Raw genomic sequence first — 18,673 nt, forward strand, 5'->3', positions numbered from 1 at the left:
ATGTAATTGTGATTGCGAATTTCAAAGATGTTTACGTGTTTACGGATAGATGGTATACAAAGTTGGGTTTTTTTAACTATGATAATGAAACAAACGGGATATCATTCATACTACTTCGTCCTAATCATTTATGAAATTCAAGAAATTGTTGTGTATGTCTACACATCTTAATACTATTGTGTATCACATGGTGGCTACTGTGGCAAGCCCATTTGGCCACTGTATCATTTGTCTACTCATTGTAACTCAAACAATTCATCATGTTAATTTCTGTGTGCATTTCAAACTCTTAATTCACTATGTTAATTTTAGTGTGTATGATCGAATGCATGTCTGTACATTAACCCTTAAGCTATCCTCCTATTGGTTGCAATGTGCAGATAATCGATAATTTATCCAAACCCGATTAATTCTCAAAATTATATATGGATTTTAGACCCACACATTCACTTTGTTTCATCGTGTGCTTGCTCGCCGTACGCTTGCGGATTTTTATAAATCATTAATAATAAATTATATCTACAACTGGTGTTCAGGCTTTTGAATAATCTCGCGTAAAATCCATAATTCTACCAGGAGATTTAGCCTATATTAAATACTCAGTTAACGGGATATTATTTATTGGAGTCAGATATAGAGGACATTAGCCTCAACACTACTTTAAATTCTACCGATTGACCAACTCTAGATATCCCAATACGACCCCAATACTGTTCCCCAATCTCCAATATATCAGAACACGAACCGTTAGAAGAAATTTGTTTATGGGATCAGGAGAAGAGGAATAATACTTTACAGACAAATGCAAATTTACACAGTTAGGACTACCGTGAATATTGGCCAATAGGAAAATGACACATGAAATAAATATTGACCAGTAGTGAAACGACACGTAAAATAAATATTGGCCAATAGGAAAATGACACCATTTCACGTTCAAGGATAGCATTGGACTTAACAGAATCATTTTTGGGATATTTTTATGAATATCTCAACAAATACATCATAAATTTCCGATCAGTCGAAGTAGCGGATGACGCCTAATCTCATCATCAATAATGAAGACCAACTGAAGTAATAAATAAAATGATGCCCATATTACGAAGAAGTGAAGATGAGACTTTGGATTTTGTAGACTTTCAAAACAGTTCTTGCAGATATTTTAACTCATTTCAGAACTCTCCAATAGTGCACACTCAGGTGCGTGAGATTGAATTAGGGAAAGCTAAGTGTTGAGATATATATCAAAACATTTAAATCTCTTAACCAGAGTTCCGGTGATCCACATTTACAACTTCAGTCAATGCTCAATGTAACAGGAATATTATCCATTAATGTTGATAAGTAATTGTTTTATTTTCGGAATCGATTGACTCTGAGTCACAATGTTTTACCAGAAGTTTGAGAAACTTATTTGCATGCTAATTATTAACTAGCATAGGATTATTGTTTAATTAATTCGTTTATGAAAACCTGTCTTTCAGCTGATATCAGTTTGTAATGAGAGTCAATAAATTGAACTAACTTCCACTATCACTTAACAAGCCATGTTTATTTGATATAGTTGTTATTGTGTGAACACATTCATGTCATAGGTGACTTATTCGAACATTGAAAACTGTTATATCAGCTTGAGTTTTCTTTACACCAGGTTTTATTGATTGTCAATGAACTTTCTCAAATTATGCTTATTTACAGTTAACTTCTATCGTACACGCAACAACAAATGCAGGAGAAGACGACCAGGGTAGCAGCAGCAATAGGTCTCAACATACACAAAGAGAAAAGCAAGATTGTCCGATACAACACAGCATGCACCAATCGAATCACACTTGATGGAGAAGCTTTGAATGATGTAAAATCCTTTACACATCTGGGCAGTATCATAGATGAACACAGTGGATCCGATGAAGATGTGAAGACGCGGATCGGCAAAGCAAGAGCAGCATATTTACAACTGAAGAACATCTGGAACTCAAAACAACTGTCTTCCAACCAACACCAAGGTCGGGATTTTCAATACAAATGTCAAGACAGTTCTACTGTATGGGGCGGAAACTTGGAGAACTACGAAAGCCATCATCCAAAAGATACAAGTGTTTATTAACAGTTGTCTACGCGAAATACTTCGGGTCCGTTGGCCAGACGCTATCAGCAACAACCTACTGTGGGAGAGAACAAACCAGATTTCAGCAGACGAAGACATCAGGAAGAAGAGCTGGAAGTGGATAGGACACACATTGAGGAAAGCACCCAACTGCGTCACAAGTCAAGCCCTCAATTGGAGTCCTCAAGGTCGAAGGAAAAGTGGAAGACCAAAGAACATATTACGCCGAGAAATGGAGACAGACATGAGAAGAATGAATAACAATTGGGTCGAACTAGAAAGGAAGGCCCAGGACAGAGTGGGATGGAGAATGCTGGTCGGCAGCCTATGCTCCATTAGGAGTAACAGGCGTAAGTAGTATCACATCGCACCATTTAAATTGAGCTAGTAGTGTGAAATGTAGAAAAGGAAGCCGATAAGTATATATATATATATATATATATATATATATAGATATATGGAAACAAACACAAAATTGAAGCATGCGGCAAAATAACTTTAGACGATAACAACAACACTTTCATGATAAATCTGTAAAAAACATTGAAGGAAAATAATATTATGTTTGTAAGTAGCATTTTCATACAATCTTTTCTTTTTTTTGTGAATGTGAGTAAAGCCAGAACAACAATTAACATTAATCAATTCATAAAGAGAACTTGTTGTCATGTATATAGTTTGTTTAAATATGTATCGGTCAATAGGGTTTATTTTTCAAATAGCATATGATTAGATTTTACATGATAAAAATAAGGAAATCACTGAATAAACTTGTTTACCCACTTGTTTAGTTACTTTTTTAAAAATTTTATTTAAAAAGCTGATTTATCTGTCTTTCTGAAATGCTTCATTATCATATTCCTTTGTTTGATAATTATCAGATTGTTCGGTCTTTCTTGATGTGGTTATTAATTGTGCTGTTTCTTTGTTCAGCTGTTCATTATTTTTATCATTATGTGTTATGATTGTAGATGATTCTTTTTGTTTTACAAGTTGATTAAATAATTGTTGATTAATATTGTTTAAATGATTTTCATCACCATCATTATCATCATTGTGTGCTATATTGTTTTTCAAACCAATACAAGTACAAATATAATGAACTTTGGCGATAATTTCATCTTTCATTAAATTTAAACACATTGATAATAAAGCTAATCCAAATAGTAAATATAAACCACCGACAAGTAGTTCAGTTGCAGTTTTAGGCTACAATGAAATGTGTCATTGTTTTTGTATCGTTTGTTTGTTTTGTTTTCAGATAAATAAATGGGGTTTTATTAGTAAATATATGATAACAGTCAATCTTTATATATATATATATAACTACAGAAAATAAATAATAGTTTGTTTTCAATTAAACTAGACAATATGATTTAGTATAAAGTTTTATGTTGATTTTTGTCAATGATTGACTCTAACTGTGGAGAGGGGTACCATTAAAAATCAAGTGGGATTAAATAGGTATTGCATCCTAGTTAATTTCGATTCCAGTAACCATGACAAAATTGTTGGATTAACACGCATTTGGTGAAGTATATAAACTGACCGGTTTTATAGATTGGATGGAGTTTTCGAAAATTGTTCCACCAGGCGACTTCAAATCTAATACATTTTATATAGCCTCGATACAAATGGCCTAAGCTACCAAGTTACTGGTACACAAGCATGAGCTATCGTGACTGACCAAGTCTATGTGAATATATATTTGTTCATCGGATTTCGGAGAGCTTGGTACATGATGTATTTTTAAGTGTTTCTCGATGCTTAGGAAAGCACCTCCTAACATCGTTCAATAAAGGACATTACAGAATTATAAAATTGTTTGTTCTGTAACATGTTGTTAACTGTAACCATATAAACATCCAATAATTATCGGTCTGCTGATATATTCATCATTCCATTTTATCCATTAATATAAACTGTACTCTATAAATTCCAACCATTATACATATGTATACACTAACATATCCAATTCACTCATAACAGCAACTGTTTTATATAAATGAAATTGTTAAAAATAGGAATTTTCCCTAGCTAAACTATTTATTTTATTGATATAAACAGTCGGATTACGAATACATTTAGTTGATTAGTTCAGAGGAAGAGATATCTTGATTCCTTACTACTAACTACCATTGATAAAAATATAAATATTCAAGTAGATGTAACACGTAAAACGATGTAATTCATCATTGCTTTACAGAAGTGAAATGTATACGACAAAATTACTGTAAATATAGTTGAGTTTACACCAATTATAAAGATTTATGTACATTTGCTATTTCTTAAAAATCATGTTTACCGAGTTAGCTTTGTGAAGATTTGATTACAAACTGATTTCATTTAGGGAATTATTAAAGATACGGAAAGAAAACTAGATAGCTGTTTCAACTTATCTGCAAACATTTATAAAACTACATAGAACCCAATAGAGAAACCATGATAGTTGTTGTACTAACATTATCTGGTACTAATGCATCACTATTTGAGTAGATGGTGTGATCAACGTCAAGGTCTCAATAAATTATAGACAGTAATCAATCAACCTATATCGCTAGTCGCTTTCTTGATAATGGTCTGAATACACATCAGACACTGCACCTTTTAAAAAATTAGGTTATCATCAGTATGACTAAGAGAATATTTTACAACGTAAAAATATTCAAAAATTCTTTATATAATGATTTAGCCATGGATTTACATTAAAATGCAACACAGGTTATACGATGTATTTTGTTTCTCTTTTTTAACAAAAAAGGTCGTATGATGTATAAATGAATTTACCTCAGTAAATCTTCCATTCCCTGGAACTAAATCACCGAATCCAATTGTTGATATTGTAATAAATGAGAAGTAAGCAGCATTAGCTGTTGACCAATCTTCCCATGCTGGAAATATCACAGCACCAATTAATGTATATATAGATAGGACAATAACACTGACTGTCAATGGAACATGTAGTTTATCCTCTTCAGCGTTCTCATCTTCGTCGTCACTTTCATAATCGTCATCATAATCATCTTGGGTATTCGACTGAACCTTAGTTTTATATAAGAAAATAACACAATATTTAGATTTGCTGGGGCGACATGAGAACGTCAGTCACAAAAATAGTCAAGGTTAAATAGCCATAAGAATACTGAAATGATGGAAAAAGGTCAAGAAAAAAATTCACATTTCTCTTGTATGTTAAACAGGAATGAAAGGGATAATAGTATCATTGAGTGAAATCAACAAGTTTTCTAAGTGGACTAACCTGAACAACTGAGATGTGTAATGCCTATCGTTAATTTGTTTATCTCAATCAACTTTAGATTTACATATCACTTTCTGTTTTGACATATAACTGTTTGATTGATATCTAACACAGAAAAAATGCTTTATATTGGTTATAATTTCTTCAATAATGTTTAAACTTGAAATTGAAGTGTGCTACAGTTGTACTATCTGAGTGAAATATTTTAACTTCAATCAGTTTATAATATCGACTCCATTCTTACTTAGAACTTATTCGTACTGTCAAATTGTAGCATATATCAGTTTACATTTTTATTCATAACTAATGCTAATGACAAATTACCAACTGGTGTAAATTATTTATATAATGTCAGTTATGTAGTGTTGGATGTTTGAAATCAGTTATCACTTTCAAGTCTTTTTTTTCTCATTGGTCATCTTATAAGTTGTGTTTTTTTTTCTTTCAAAATTCAACAAAACTTGGTAATAAGTAGTAAAACGTATATTTTTCTAGATGATTTCTACAAACAGTAAACATAAAGCATATTTATTCACGGGAATTCTCACGTTGTTGGATCTTGGGCTTGCTTCTACTTTTTGACAGAATGAGAGCAGAACCACCATTGGTCATACACTGAAATTCCTAAATATAATAAACTAGGAGACATCAGAGCAGGACCGTCCTCATTATGATGTACACTGGATAATTTCCTATACTAACTGATGTTGTGACGGTTTAAAAACCGTAGAAACTTAGTTTGAGAGACGCTGGCCTTCACTATATATAAATCAGTTTCATTTTAGGCACAAAAACTCATATGAATATTGAGATAAGTAAAACTTCTAATCGTATGCTGATAGTCAATAAAGTTTAGTGTAGGTTAGTGCTAATCTTGCAGAAGTGGTGAACATCTTGATAGTTCAGAATACATACTATACTTGTGAATGGCGATCATCAACGGACTGAAAATGGATTTGGTAACATGTTGATCACCACACATGAAGACGATATCATCCGGATCCTCTAGATCAAAAAGTCTTTCCCAAAAAGTAATGTTAAGATGTTTTATTTCCAAGTTGTTTGGATTCTACTGATCAAGTATGCCGTTTATTGATCTAGCTTAATCACTTTATTAGTATTTAAGAAACTTTGGCTGTTCTTCAGTAGTCGACCAACATAAATGATTCAGTCCTAAATGGATCCATTCATTATATGAACAGGGTATTGACCAATAGAATTCGATCAATATAAAGACTAAACGACATGAAATTTACCAAAGATTATACTTCTCGTTGTTGACATCTGCATTCTGAATGTATTGCCCTCGTGTTGTACAAATTAGTGGCTATCTGAACTCAGTAGCATAGTTGAAATTTGTAGCGATACATTCTGAGTTTGAGCAGCACTGTATGATCATCAATACAGGAAATGCGGAAATATCTAGCTGATAAGTATCAGATCGAATAAAGCGTATATCCTGAATACCTCTTTTAGCTACAATTCAATTCCATTAAAACACAGCTTTTAATACAATTACGTGGTTAGTATATGTGCCAACGATTTGGTCGTATGGGAGACCGTTAACAGCAAGGATAACTCAATAGTAAAATCTTTGACTGTGGTACTGGGTGATTTACGTTCAAATGTCAAAGAGAACACCATCTCATTCAGTATTTCAGATCTGTCAACCAAGATGCCTACAATAACTTAATATCCTCATATATTTCAACATTAAAACTTTGTTCTCATTTATCATGATTATTTTACAAAAAAAACTCTTCATCTATTTGTATATCACAACTTTTATTAATTCTAAACTTTTCTTACTATCGTTCATGGCTTCCTAGTGATTTGGACAAACATCTCTTGGATTATTGTTTGATAAAGATCTCAAGAGAAATAAACTTTTTCACCAGTCATTAGTATATATGAGACAAACTATGTTAAAATTCATTCGTTCACTTAAAAGACAAGAGAAGCTAACAATCCATTGAAAATGCACAATAGCGAATACAAAAACCAAAGGAAAACACGAACCAAAGGACGTCTAATAAACCAAAGAAAAAACAATCATAATGTTCTAAAGTTATGTTAATTATTATAGGCAGCAAGAAGAATAATTAGAAATCAACACTACTACTACTATCACTGATGCAGTGAACGAAAACACTAGTTGGGACAACCAAATGACTCAGAACACGCAGTTACAGAATCTCTTAGTGAAATCTAAGAACCATGCAGTAAATATTTCATTTGCAAAATATCAATCAATTGTCTTACACTTGATTGTTCCTTCGTTTCCATACCAGTCACTCTCTGTTCTCGTCCTCTTCTATTCGATCTTCTTAACTTTCTGCCTTCAGGCATTTCACTTTCGATTGGTGACACATACTACTTATATCTGTGGGCATCAGTAGCACACACCACATTATTAATGGGCGGCCTGCTTGAGCATCTGGGCTACCTGTTCCTGCCATCTAGATATTTCAACAAGTTATCTATTTTTGTTTGTTTTAATATATCATTATGTCTTTTAATCGTATAACCTATTCTGCTGCGTTTCTGAGAAGTGTACAACCTTTCGTTGTCAAAGTTACAAAAAAATCAATAAGAGACAATGTGGTTGCTGGCAATATACAACGAAAAGAATGCACATTATTCAGATGTTCATTTACTGAACTGCTAACATCTAATTGGCGATCACTCGATATTTATCGCCAGGACCAACCAAGAAGAAAGAAACGGAAACTTGTTGAAATACTTTGCACTGAGAATTCTATATTGTACCAAAATTATAATATTGAATAAAGCTGTTGATAATAATAATAAATAATAAAATTCCCATTTATGAATATCATTACTATTTAAACTTGTAGACGTTACTATTTTATAGTGAGAATATCCTATATCCTCTAAATTACTTTTTTCTCAATAATGCTATTTATGTTCATTACCTACTTTATTTCAAATGATATTTTGAAATTTTTCATTTCCTTCTAATTAACTCTATTACACACATACTCTTTCTCTGTGTTTATGTGTAGAAGTTAAGACACATCAAGCTCATTCCTAAGATATGATATTTTGCTATTGCTTTCCTAATTCTTACAACAACACTGTCATTTCTTTTTTCTTCTACATAAATTTATTCCCGTCTTTTAGAGAAATTATTAGTTGTATTGTCAGGGAAGTGGGTTGACATAGATGGCCACCTACAGAAATAAAAGGAATAGAATTAAATAACTTTTTTATAACTGTCTAATATCTAGAGAAAGTTTTCATTGTGGACTAAAGTTATAAAACGTCATCAAGAGGAAGAGAGCTTTCTCAACAGAGAGTGAGAGGACAGTAAAAAGTTATTGAGATAAGAGTTCTGCTAAGATTGTTTCATTTTAAAGATGATTTTCCACACAAACTGACAATAGACAGCTTCATAGTTTTTAATAGTTCTCCAAATGTTGTTAATAATAAAATTTGATTTTATAATGAAATTTTATTTTGTCATATTTAAGCAGAGATGGATGTTGGTTAGTAGTAGAATCCAGGAGGTGCGTTTCGTCCTATTGAGGACTCTTCGGCTGAATATACATGCATCCCACAATTGATGCTTATTCCAGGACTAAAATCGAATATCGTTGACCTTAACCGCCATGGCGTTATCCACTTAGCTACTGAGTCTGAATATTGACTGAGTTGTGCAATGGGACAAATTTTAATTCATATGTATCAGGCGTTTGAACCGTGTTATTTCCTGATAAGCATAATGAATGGTAACTTTGGGATCCAATTATGGACCAATACTAAACGTATATTTTTATCGTATAATTGTTAAATAACTAACCTGTTCAGATTCATGTCCCTCTTATTATGCACTTTATTTTGACCTATGAGCTATTATGATACGTTTCACCATTCTTGAATTATGCCCTGTCTATTAATCACTACCTCTCACGTTCACAGCCCCATTTGGCCAAATATTGTACAAATGTTATTTTCTATTTTATGGTACGTTGTGATCTATTTGATTGGTATATATACTCAGTATGTTTGAAACATTTAATATAACACATGAATGATTGATGGTCCACCAGGGTGCATGGTACTTGTGTGGTTGCACCACAGGATTGAGCTGTACTATTCAGATTGTACCGTTAAAGCCTATATGGTATCTGGCTCTCCTGTGAAGCGATATTGAGCTGTACTGCTCGGGTTATAAAGTTTGAGCCTGGATGTTGTCTGGTTCTCCTGAAAACCAATGTAAAATTACTCAGGCCTACAACGGTATATATGTATATATATATATATATATGATTGAGAAAACAACTACAACCAACTCTAACAAGCAAAAAGAATAATTTTCAAGCACAATGCACAAATTGACTTTTAGTGAGCTAATAAATTATTTTCATTTTCTGAAGTTCATTTATTCATGTTAAATTGTTTTAGTTGTTATGGTTGTCATAGTAACATAAATTTACCTTGTGTTAATTTAATCACATTCTTATAGAAAATATATTGTTAAAAAAGAGTAAAAAGGAAAACGGTTACTTCAACGTTTCTATATATTTAAACAATCAAGTTAGTTATTTTCTTCTGTTTTTACTAATACAATAAATAATAGAACAATCAGTATTACGTTTAAAATGTTATTTACTTGTGCACTAACACGGGTGCACACGTATGAGAGAGTGGAGAATAACCTACAAATCTTAAATTCTATTGGTTAATTTAGCGGATCTTTCTTTTCGAGAGATAGTAACAAACCTATGGAATAAAGAAAACCCTCTCTTATTAGTGAACAATAGATCTAAGAGTATAAAGTATTGTTTATTATGATCTTTCATTATTTCTAGGTCAGAATCAAATAACAATTAAAATAATTCCATATAATTTTAATGAATTTTTAACTAATAATTTCTAAATAAGATGAGTAAAGATTCATTATGGCTGGTTAACTAAGTGCTTAAAGATAGAAGATTACAAAGTAATCCAATAGTATAAAAATCTTTAGAAAAAGTGGTTTTATTGTAAAATGACGCCGTTGGATGCCGATCAGCTCAGTGGTCTAGTGGTTAGGCGTTCGCGCACGAGACTGATACATCCTAGGTTGGAATCTCATAAGGCGGGATCGTGGATACGCACTGCTGAGGATTCGCACAACAGGACGAAACGGCCGCCCAGTACTTCCAGGTTTTCCATGGGTGTATAGCTTCAGTTGACTCATGATCTCAACTATAAAATTACTAACTAATTAACCAATAAAGGGATAACTTATAACTTGATTACGTGTTTTAGTATAGTTTCATTGCACCAAAATTTAAATATTATAACACAGATCAAATTTATATTAGGCTGTGTGACACTAGTTGCTAAAAAAACGAAAAAAATAGACTGTTTAAACATAAAAGTCTTACAGGTCCGCAGATGCGACCCGAATAACTCAGTTGTACAGTTTGTAACTGTGACAAAGGTTGGAATAAGGAAAAATCCCAAGTGGAGCATTAGTTCTTTCAACATTGTAGCGATGACTTTTTTGACGAATGTCAACTAACATAGAACGTAGGTCAGTCAGGAATTCCTGATAATGGTTTTCAATTATTTTACATCAACGTTCGAGCACAATATTGTCGAATCACTTAGATTGGTCGTTTGCAAGAAACACCTTAAAGAAAAAACTAATCAAGATCTCAAAACCACCCATGGAAGAAAACACAAACAACTGCGTGATCAATCTGTCAAAACAACCACTAACAAATACGGAAGAACACCTGCTCCAAAAAGAATTAAACTACAATACAAGCGACGCCTCAAAGCTACAGTTCTTCTCAGCACTAGAGTCATCACTCAAAACTTCCGGAATCAGTGAAGAAACACAACAGGAAATAAGGCAAACTATAGTACCGATAACTCAACAGGTGAAAGAAAACAACCAACTGACTCCACAAGAACAAAAGGCATTGAAAGAACTCAGAAATAGAAAAGATATTATCATAATACCAGCGGACAAGGGACGCACCACAGTAATCATGGACAAAGAAGAATACATCAACAAAGCCGAAGAACTACTCGAAGATAAGAGCACATACAAACTGATGGACACAAATCCTGTCAAAAAATTAGACAATCAAATCTCAAAGACTTTAAACAAGCTAGTCAAAGCAGGAGAAATAACAAAACAAGACCAATGGAGAATGAAATCCAGTGGACCAGTACTCCCTCGATTCTACGGTAGACCCAAAATACACAAACCAAACATCCCACTACGTCCAATAGTAGCACTCCCCGGAACGCCAACATACAATTTGTCAAAAGAAATTTCACGAATACTGAGACATCTAGTAGATTCAGCCAAACACTCCATCAAATCCCCAACACAATTCCTGGACCAAATTAAGGATATTCAAATCAACAACGACGAACTCATGATATCCTTCGACGTAACAGCACTGTTCACCTCAATTGAACCACAGCTAGCAAAAGAAACTATATCCCTGCTACTCAACAACGACACAAATCTCACCAAATACACGACGCTTCAAATTAAAAGTATACTGGAACTCATCGACTTATGCCTAACAACATATTTTCAATTCAACAACAAAATCTACGAACAAACAAAAGGGACACCAATGGGATCACCAATATCAGGACTGATCGCAGAAGCAGTGATGCAAAGACTAGAAGCCACGATATTACCAGTGATCAAGCCAAAAATTTGGATTCGCTACGTAGACGACACCTTTGTCATCGTCAAAAAGGATGAACTGGAAAACACATACAAACTGATCAACAACGTTTTCAACGACATCAAGTTTACAATGGAACAAGAGTCAAACAACCAAATAGCATTCTTGGATATATTGATCACTAGAACCGATACAGGAAAACTGGAAACTCAAGTATATAGGAAACCGACCCATACAGATCAAATCCTCAATTACAACAGCAACAACCCAAGAGCTCACAAAATCAACTGCGTACACACATTGTTCAAGAGGGCGAGGACACACTGCAACACACTGGCAGCACGAAAAAATGAAGAGAAATACCTGAGGGACATATTTCAAAAGAACGGCTACCCAATCAACTTCATCAAAAAGCATCAACGGCACACAGCATCAGAACCCAAATCAAGCACAAAAATCAACAAAAGGATCACCCTACCGTACATACAAGGAATATCAGAAACCACGAGACTGCTGAAAACCTTCGGAATAGGTGTGGCACACAAACCAACAAAATCATTACAATCAATCCTATGCAAACCAAAAGATGAAATAACAAAGGAAAACAAATCAAACATCATCTACAAAATAAATTGTACCAACTGCGACAAACACTACATCGGACAAAGCGGACGCCCCCTCCACCTACGCCTACATGAACATCAATTAGCAGTCAAACGCCATGATATCTCTTCACTTATATCAATACACGTGGATAACTACGGACATTCATTCGATTGGAAAAATGTAGAAATCTTAGACAGAGGAAACTCCAAAAACACCAGAGAATTTTTAGAAGCTTGGCACTCAGGTCAATCAGCAATCAACAAACATATTGAAATCAATCCAATTTATCAACCAATCAGGAAAATCATGCATAAATATAGGAACAAAAATCAAACCAATGGGAGACACAACCAAAACAAAGAAGTAAACAATGATAAATTTAAGGTCAACAAGAACCAATCAACATCGAGGTGCACAGAACAAGCTGTGAAACACATATGGAGAAATTCGAACACTTCACTTCTATCTGAAGTTTGTGCTGATGATGTCGTTCAGATGAACGATGAAAGCTCCACGACCAAACCATCCAGCTCAGAGAACAAAACACCACCAAAATCATCCACCTGAGCTACAAATCTTCTCCACTATGAGTTTTAGTACGTTTTTGAACTGTGGCTAACAGTGAGACCAAGGAGAATGTTGATGAATAACTTATTAAGGTTTGAAATGGTAAACTCAAATATGAAAATCAATATTGGAATAATGGTGTATTTAGTTGATAGTCCCATAAAGGACGAAACGTGTATCCTGAGCTTCACTGCTAGAAGCAACTCAGAATTGTGCTAGAACATGTAACTTGACGGAGTATCGAAGGTCCCACTGAGAATGTACATTTGCCAATAGCGACTGATCAAATGTAGTACTGAATATCGAACATATAATAATACAATCCCTTACAAGCAAACAATACAAGTCAGGGAGAATTTTCAAGACGCAGTCAGATCATAATTCAATATTTTAAAAAATCCATCAGTGGTTTTCCTTTCAGAATTTAAACTCATGATCTCAGGTTAATGGTAAGCTACTATTATTTAAATTACGAATTGGAATCTTATATGTAATGAGATACTCGTAGGCTGTATCTGTATCTCGCATTATAATAAAGAAAGAATTATGGTAATGTTAGCAATTTTTGAATAAAGCCTTTGATTATATTACCACACTGTTGCTTGAAAACAGCTTTAGGGCCTCTTATAAACTATTAGCTTAAAAGATAGACAAAGTTCCATAAGAAGAAAAACAGGCGGTAACTGATTGTACGTTCCTGGTATTAACTTAAGAATTCTGTCTTCTACCTTTTATGACTATAACTGGAGTTAATTATTCCGGGCGTCCCTATCATAATTTAATATAATATGCCAAACCACACATTTATGTACGGTAGTCCAGTGGACACACATCAGTCATTTTGTATTTATATTGATCAAATTGTGTGTTTCCAAGTTCCTTAATCAGATTGTGAGACTGGTACATATATACGTAGTTGGTAATAAGATGTGTTTTATTATATTAATACCAGTATGCTCACATTCATGCGCAATCAAGTTCTTATTATTTCTTAAATGAAACAAACTTTTATTAACTACACAAGCAAACACATTTTTAAAATCACAACTTACAATCACGTAAAATTATCAGATTATGTTAGGAATGTATCAAACTTTTAGCTAGACTGGGCTTATTCAGTTTAAGATCTTGCTATGAGTGATTTATCATTCCATAAAGTAATGCTATCAACCTGCTTTTAGAGTTATTTAACAGAAAGAGTAACGATAACGTAAGGCTATATCAAATTAAAACAACTTATGAAGTAAACTCTTTATGCAAACATAAATAGAAATTATATTAACTCGTTTACCATTTCCTTCTAAATTTACTTCTTTCACATTCCTCTTTATCGCGTGCGCCCTTATTGAAGTAAACCCTCTCGTTTTTGCTTAGGTTTTTGGACCATTTCTCTTTTCTGTAGATCTTAATCGCGCCTTACTTTACTCCGTTATTTATCTCTTACTTATTATCATACTCTTATTTATTGATATTGCTTGTTCAATGTCGAATAAGGTATTAATTTCATCTAGACTCTAATGTAGCATCTCTAAGTTCTTGTGGTAAACAAGTTACTTAGTTTATTCTCTTTTAAGTTCATCGTATTCATATGTACACAACAAAAGAGAAAGGACTTTTAAAAAATCTATTCACTTCCTTTAAAATTAGGCATATCACAAAATATCAGATGAATCCCGTTGGTATTCAAAAAAATAAAAATACACAAATAGAGCTGAGTAGTAAAACTGCGACTGAAAATGTAATTTATACTAAGGAGTAACGTTGATCGGAAAACCACTGGAAACTAGGAAGCATTAGACAAATGTTTTATTTAATTATGGAATACCTATAGTGTGTATACTGAACACCGCATCGAGTCGAAATCCATATCGCCAGGCTTCGTGCCGAACACCTAACCTTCAGACATATTAAATTGGCATTCAATTACTGGCGAATGTGGAAGCCGAAAATCTACTCACGTGTTAACATACACAATGTCATATAACAACAATGATAATCTACCAATCAATAAGTTATCTTGATATAAGGGATTTGTGGAGATTCTAGAATTTTCGCAGTTTAGATCACGAACTGATTTCAGATATCCCACTATTGAAAAACTAGAAACAGTGAACGGTCATTTCGTTTTATTATGGGACTATTCAGTAGTGTGCACCCATAACCCTGCGTGCGGGAATCAAACCCCCGGTTTTCGGTCTCGTGTGTAAACATTTAACCTCTAAACCACTGAGCTGGGATTCGACGGTGTTAATGTCTAACTTTAATCAACTCATGATTTTTGGAAATTCCACTCCACAAATCCATTACACTACTTATATTTCTATCCTCAATGTTGACTAGCTTCAAGATGTAACTCCTGAAGTTTAGTGAAAATCTGTGACCAGTGAAGTTCTATCCGTGTTGGGTATAAGACAATTATTCAACACAGAACGTGGATGAGTGTTTCACAATATCTTGCATTGATCAAAGGTAGACATTAAAACCACTGGATCCCATCAGCAATCTACCACTTCAAAATAATTGAGCAGATCGCACGTGGTTGAGTCCGGTTTCATGAAACTCGGATTCGTAATTTTTGACTCTCAAGGAAAACATAAAGCATTTTATAAACCCTCACTCACTGTGCTTTGATTAAAACAAATTTTTGTTTGTTAAAATTGATGAATAGAGTGCTAATCGATAGATGAACGCCATGATTTAATGTAACCGATTGATAGTTACTTACCAGATCTTATTGTTAGCTTAGGCCCCCGAGTGACTAGAAATTAAAGACAAGACTACTAGCCAGATGAATAGTTTCCATCTAATAAAATAACATGCTTTTATACAGAATATGCACACAAAGGATCGAGGGAGAAATTAGCTTGCAGGTCACTCATTTTCCAATCAATTAAGATACGGCTGTTAGGCCGAGTCTTTGGGAATCATATCATTTGTGTACATTTTAGTTATCCATAAACTAAAGATATTGATATGACCATTATTCTACTAGGTGGTGACAACTTTATATATGGTAACATTTCCTTCTCAAATTTGTTGAAAAGATTATCACCAATATAAAGCACACTATAGTATTAACTAAATCTATTAATAAAACTATTGTAAATATGCACTCCTGTTGACAGCGTTATCCTTTCCTGGGTAAATCGCTTGATTATTATAATTCTATTGTCACCCTAAACAACAACGTCAACAACAAATATCACCAAAAATTATCCTATTGAGTTAACAGTTTCACTGATCATCTCAAAATTACATTATTCAAGATATCATAAAGTCATTCAAGGGATATATTTCATTTTATCAAAATTGTTACCTTTTTCGGAGGTAATGGTAATCCTCTTCGTCTAGCCTCTTCTTCTTCATGTTCACGAAGACTTTCTTCCCACTGACGCATACGTTTTCTACGTCGTTCACGTTTACGTCTTATTATGTCATAGAAACATCGACAACAAACCAAATTTAAGAAGATCAAACGAAACCCTCGTGCAAGTAAATTACCAATAATAGCTAGATAGATCAGCATTAATGGTATACCAATGATAGCATAAATAATGCAGGTTATTCGGCCCCAAAATGTAACTGGTGCAATATGTCCATAGCCTTAAGAGAGGGAGAGAAAAAAAGATTAAATCTAGCAATCCTGTTTACGGTTAAAAAAATCAACTTACTATGACCAATTTTCTCAAATACTATTGGTTAGAAGGTAAGTTATCTACAGACAAGGTGAGCATAAAATGTCTAGGTAGTAGGTCTTACATAAGTGATATTTTGGATTGTGATCCTTTTGTAATCAGATTCGAATGTCGAAGGTGAATACACAATTATCGTAAGCCTATTAGGTCGACAGACAATAACAAAAAGTTTCAGCAATGACAGGATCAGCAATAACGTCTTTGACTACAAAATTGACTGATGTAGACTTTAATTTCACGAACAGACTCAGTTCTCTCAAGGTGCAGATACTTCTTGTTGATGAGTTTTAACTAACACAAAACTTAGGTCTGACATCCAATGAAGGACTATTGTGGAAAATAGAGAGAACTAGAGAGAACATCATGCTAGTTTTAGGATATTCAATGGTAAGCATCAACCAGCCCACACAAAACAGAACATTTAAATCACTTAGTCAAAATACAATGGTCCATATCTCTAAATATCGGTCAGCTTATGAATGAATTCCAGCTCAGCCGCGATAAGACAGTGAGTATAACTTCCCTTACATTGGTTGTATGCACGTGGCCATGTGAGAGCATTTCGAGAGGAAGAGCGAACTCTCCCCACTCTCGGCCGTACCGGGGCATTTGGGGGCTGGTTCATATCATTAAGATGTTCAGAATTTGAAAAAAAACAAATATTCAGTACATTATCATTTAACAATTTTTCAACTGAGGTTAATTCTCTATAAAAATTCCTTACATGCTATAAAAAATCCCTAGTTTTCATTTATTTTCGAAGTGACATGATACGATTCTAGAATATGCTAGAAATTCCCAAGTAAACAACTTGAATGTTTAGTAGTGACTAGGTGTGAAATGTAATTCTTTAAAGTTCTTCTTCAGGTATATTCTGGAAAAAATGATTTATATGTATGGTATTTTGTTGAAGATTAATTGAAGAAAAATTACCACCAGACTAAACAAAATTGATTAACTTTGATCAGTTACTTTATTTTCATTTGATTTTCTAAAACAAAAATGAGACTAAGCACCAGTTAAACTGGTATAACTTTGAAAATTCTGTGCATATTTCTTTTGTATTTATGATTCCTCTTTCATCGTTTATATTAGTTGACGGACACTGTAATGATGTTTCCGGTGATTACAATATGCAATCTAATATTGAAAAAGGTTTGTAAAAGAATTTATTTATATCAGGTTTTTGTGAATATTATAGCAATTTTATTAGTTATGGTCATAAGTCAATTGAAGCTATACACCCATGGAAAACCTGGAAGTACTGTGCGGCCGTTTCGTCCTGTTGTGCGAATCCTCAGCAGTGCGTATCCACGATCCCGCCTTATGAGATTCCAACCTAGGATGTATCAGTCTCGTGCGCGAACGCCTAACCACTAGACCACTGAGCTGACCGTCATCTAACGGTGTTAATGTCCAACTTCATCCAATCCACGAAATTGAGCGACCCATCCACCATTGTCATCAGTGAGTTACTATCTCACAACCGACCTGGTTGGACTGCATTAGTCACTGCTTCTCACCAGAACTCCAAGAAATACCTCTTGAAGCCAGTCACTAGTGAGTATATGTTGATTAGTATCAGAAGGGGATTTGTTGATATTATACTGCGCGGTAGTGGTGGTCTAACTTCAATTGACTCATGACCACAACTAATAAAATTACTATAATGTCCACAAAATCACTTCTGATACTAAACGGTTACTTGTATTTTTGTTAAAAGTGACAATAATAAACTTTAAAAAAAATTAAACTGATATTATAAAAATAG

At 33.7% G+C, this 18,673-nt stretch overlaps 1 protein-coding gene across 2 annotated transcripts in view; it reads right to left on the reverse strand.

The window, feature by feature from the left end:
* Positions 1-2,558: 2,558 nt before the first annotated feature.
* Positions 2,559-18,673, reverse strand: part of TLK2 (Serine/threonine-protein kinase tousled-like 2) — a 50,113-nt gene continuing 33,998 nt past the window's right edge. For both annotated transcript variants that reach the window (XM_051216433.1, XM_051216432.1), the window contains 3 exons: positions 16,524-16,810; positions 4,895-5,149; positions 2,559-3,316 (listed from right to left, as the gene is read on the reverse strand). Coding sequence is in view for 1 of the 2 variants with exons in the window: in XM_051216432.1 (XP_051067022.1) it covers positions 2,933-3,316; positions 4,895-5,149; positions 16,524-16,810 (926 nt within the window). In the remaining variant the exon portion in view is untranslated. The remainder of the gene's footprint in view (positions 3,317-4,894; positions 5,150-16,523; positions 16,811-18,673) is intronic.

Source organism: Schistosoma haematobium, chromosome 4 (assembly GCF_000699445.3).
Source record: "Schistosoma haematobium chromosome 4, whole genome shotgun sequence".
In the NCBI taxonomy this organism is placed as follows: domain Eukaryota; kingdom Metazoa; phylum Platyhelminthes; class Trematoda; order Strigeidida; family Schistosomatidae; genus Schistosoma; species Schistosoma haematobium.